This window comes from Mus musculus, chromosome 3 (assembly GCF_000001635.26).
Source record: "Mus musculus strain C57BL/6J chromosome 3, GRCm38.p6 C57BL/6J".
NCBI classification, from domain to species: Eukaryota; Metazoa; Chordata; class Mammalia; order Rodentia; family Muridae; genus Mus; species Mus musculus.
The window spans coordinates 92,777,210-92,781,697 of NC_000069.6; the positions used below are offsets into that span (position 1 = coordinate 92,777,210).

The 4,488-nt window shown below is 42.9% G+C and overlaps 1 protein-coding gene across 1 annotated transcript; it reads right to left on the minus strand.

Annotated features, from left to right (window-relative positions):
* On the minus strand, positions 1–1,690 carry Lce1i (late cornified envelope 1I). The gene is made up of 2 exons (NM_029667.2): positions 1,640–1,690; positions 1–680 (listed from the first exon to the last, which is right to left on the minus strand). Exon 2 carries the CDS (start codon positions 656–658, stop codon positions 209–211), a length of 450 nt encoding a protein of 149 aa, NP_083943.1. The 5' UTR covers positions 659–680; positions 1,640–1,690; the 3' UTR covers positions 1–208.
* Positions 1,691–4,488: the final 2,798 nt, after the last annotated feature.

Here is a 4,488-nt window from a genome sequence, read left to right on the forward strand (position 1 = left end):
GGTGGTCAAGATTTTTATTTAATTTATAACAAAGAGGCAAATGGGCATTGTCGTTTCATGAGGACAATGCAGAACATTTCCCAGGAGATTTCAGCAAATCAGAGGGCAGAACAAGGAGGGAAGCAGGAGGAGAGGACATTGGGCAATGGAGAATCTTCTGAGCATGTGCTCCTCCTGCACTATTTGTCTGAAGTCTTCCTCACCCAGGTCAGCAGCAGCCCCCAGACTGCTGGCTACTGCCACAGCAGCCACCACTGCCACCACTGCTGCCACAGCAGCCACTACTGCCACCACTACTGCCACAGCAGCCACTGCTGCCACCACTGCTGCCACAGCAGCCACTGCTGCCACCACTGCTACAGCATCCAGAGCTGTGGCGATGGCGACGGAGGGATCTGCGGGGTCTGTGGTGGCTCAGGCAGCAGCCTCCACCCCCAGAACTGCAGCAGCCACCAGAGCTACAGCAGCCACCAGAGCTACAGCAGCCCCCAGAGCTGGAGCCACAGCAGCCCCCAGAACCCAAGCTACAGCAGGAAGACACAGGGGGGCACTTGGGAGGGCATTTAGGGGGGCATTTTGGAGGGCACTTTGGGGTCTGGCACTTGGGAGGGCACTTGGCTGGGGCCTGACACTGCTGCTGGCTCTGCTGGCAGGACATCTCAGCTGTGGGTATTCAGGAGCTGTGAAAGAATCATCGATATGTTAGATATCAGGCACTGTGGTAACCTGAACATCCTGGCCTCACAGAAGCATTAGTGATCATCCTAGAAACACCATTCATCGTCATTTCATTTGAAATGTACTCAGATTGTCACATTCTGTTCATCCTGTCTTTAAATATCAGAAATCTATGCACATGAGATACAGTTATCTAAAATCCAGAAGCACTAAATAAATATCTGCTGACACTTAGATAGGTTTGCTATTCTTAGTCTTCACACATGCAAATGTATGTTCTATTTCTAAGATAAATAGCTGTAAAAGAGATGACAGTCGTAAACAGAAGATTAGCTTAAGGTTAGTATTTGAAAAGACCTTCTAGCACATTTATGGAGTAAGCTCAGCACATGACAGAAAAATATGTAAACTCTTTTCATTCCCCCTAGGAACTGATGCCCATGCTGTGAGATGAGAGGTCAGATGTATCCAAACTACCATCTTCTCTGGCTAAGGGTAAAAAGATCAGTATCACACTGGTGGTGTCCTGTTGATCAGAGAAATATGTGAACAGATCCCAGAAACCGGACTACTTTCCCAAGCCAAACTGAAACCCTGTTAACTATTTGCTCTATTTTTTCAGTGCCAGGGAAGGGAAACATTTTCATCAAAATCAAATTACTCCTTGTAACCACTCTAGATGCACAGTTATCTATGCTGAATATACCATCCTCAGCAGTCCTAGAAATCGAAGGTACATAGTATTCGCCAGAGTCAAAGTACCCAAAGCTTTTCAGATTCTCATAGTATCAAGGCTGTGGCTAGTTATTGTCACAGAGAACATTGTCTCATCCCTCAGATTTCACCATGTTTTCTGCTATATCAATGTGGTCAGAAGGGGGAAGGATACTTCCCAGAGTCTATCATGGACTAGTCCAGGTCCACTCTGAAGTCTCTGCCCTTACCTCCAGGAAACACTTACCAAGATGAAGGGTAGCACAAGATCTGTCAGTATCTCAGTCAGAGAGTGGATGGAAGGACTCTGTCCATCAGTCCTTTTATTCTGAACCTGAGCTCTATCCCAGCCTGTGAGACAGTCACTGGAGATGGGATGGCATGCCTACTCATACCCAGATGGTTTTGTGACAGATCATGTCAAGATATTCCTCATCAGCATTCCACTTTGTAAGCAGGCAAGCTGCATCTAACTTAGTATATGACTTAGGCATGAAATCAGGAAATAGATGCTTGGATCCTCAAACCTGGCATTCCCACAAAGTACTCCCATTGGGAATCACTTAATTCCGTATCATCCTCCAATTCTACTGGTTCTTACTGTGATATGTGCCACGGTGGCCCATGCTAACATGGAAAAACCTTGAATATCTTGAATGTCTGCTTCCCGCCAGGTACTTTCAAGTTGTGAATATGTGGGCACAGTTCAGACATCTACAGCAATAAACCCCTGCATGATCAAATTCTCTCAATACCAAGACATGCTGAGGTGCCATTCTGAAAGTCTATTTAGCCACTATCATTTTCCAGTTAAACTATGATCACATAATATTAAGGAAAATATTTATGGGGATATGTTAAAATCATGAATTTTCAAGACATGGATAAAAATGCCTCACAACAAAAGAACATCCTCTTATATGGGATCCAACCGACATACATGCAAAGTACTAAATGTTCAGTGGTTAATATGGTGCTTAAAGACATCAACGGAGAGATGGTTCATTAGTGGAGAATACACACTGCTCTTGAAGAGAATCTGAGATTGATTCCAGAACCTAAGTGGGGCAGCTCAGGACCAATTATAACTCTAGATTCATGGCATGTAACATTGTCTTTCATAACTACAATGGTGCAATCACATACACAAACATGCACACACAAACACATATGGGTATACACACTAACTATATAAACCACAAACACACAAACAAACATGTTTAAGCACACACATACACATGCGCACACATGTGCATGCACATACAGTAACCTACAATTGAATTATAAAATAATTACCTCTAAAACAATAATTAAAAGCAGCTGACTCAGACAGATACAGATAGCCCAGCTAAACAGTGGATGGAGATGGGAACTCATGGATGAATAGGAAGAAAGATAGCAGGCCACCTGGGTGACAGGAATGCCACAGGAAGACTGACAGAGTCAATTAACCTGGACCCTTGGGCCTCTTACTGAACCACCAACCATACAATATACACAGGCTGGACCTAGGTCTTCCTGCAAATATGTAGCCCATGTCCAGATTGGTATGCCTGTGGGTTCTGAAGAACTTGAACAGGGGATATCCTGAAACTTCTTGCCTGTATGTGGGATATATTCTTCTAGCGGTGCTGCTTTTAATCTCCTCAGTGGGAAAAGAGGCATCTAGCCTTGCAGAGACTTGAAATGTCAGGGTGGAAAGGATACACAGGGGCCTCCACACTCTCAAAAAAGAAGGATAGGTGGGAGGAAGTATCGTGTGAGGGCTGAAAGGGAGGGTCAGTTAGCATGATATAAAGTAAATGAGTAATTGCATCTAATCATCCTTTAGTAGTATGCTACTAAAGTCTTAAATTTTTTTCAGAATTGATGGATCTGCAGATGCCACCATATATCTCTCATGGAAACAGAGATGATGTACTGGTAATGTCAGATGGCACATTACTAAGAAGACTGTTAGAAAGGGGGTTCATATAGTATGGAGAGAATGATGTTGGTAGCCTAAAAAATACACAGGAACAGTCATATACTGTTCTGTATTGTCAGTCTTCTCCTGCATATGAGACAAAACAGATAGTGAGCCATATGTAATCCCAAGAAGAACTACAGAAAACTTATTAGCAAAGACTTGTTCAGGACTCTAAGTCACTTAAGAGAACTACAGACCTTTATGGCATTACCCTCTTATACCAGTTAATCTGAAATATTTCCCCACCTGCTCTCAAATTTGTTCTTAGGTGAATAATGTGATTTTGCCTCCTTGTTTATGATTTTCCCTAAAATATTTATTACAACTTTAGGTTCCTTAATACTGTACCTTTATTCTACCTTTCTTCCTTTTAATCTATGATGTTTAATATAATCAAGATGGATTCCTTGAATTTTGGGGGGATTATGTTTTTTCTTATAATCCCTAGTTGAACACACTCATTCTGTAGACACTTAGTAATGTATAAGACTCTGACTAGCATCTCCATTAATGTCTATGCTTAGGAACAGATATTCCTAAAGACTTGCATCACCCTAAAGGTACTTAGGCTCTGATATTGAGTGAGGTATGTGTGGTCACATTACCTTGAAGTGTTAGTCAGTGTTTCAACTGGGTTGACTTTATTCTCTTGCTCAGGTTATTACAACAGCGTTAGTTACTAGGAGAGGTCAGGAGCTGATCCCTGATTTACTCAGTGGCAGTTATCCCAGGCTCACCTTGGGATTTCTAGGATGATGTGGCTGAAATGGCAGCTAGTCTATTGGGAAAAACAACACCCAGTTCCAAAGGTGACTTGCCTGAGCACAGTCATGAATCAGCAACATGCTTGTTGGAAGACTAGAATCTAGCCTTGAGTGTGATCTCTGGAGACTTAAACCTTAAGCCAATGTGAATATCATGGTTAGTAAACTGTGGACAGTCTGAGGGCTTCAGTTATCAGGTGTGTTCTGAGAGGCACAAGAAGGAGCATCAAGACTAAGAAACCCAAGGTTGCAGTTGTGGCATAGCCTGTGGTTATCCAACTGCTGTCTAATTACAGTTAGGATCTTCTCAAGGAAAGGGAAAACATGCCTGGTACTGAAACCTAGACAACTATCCAGGTCCAA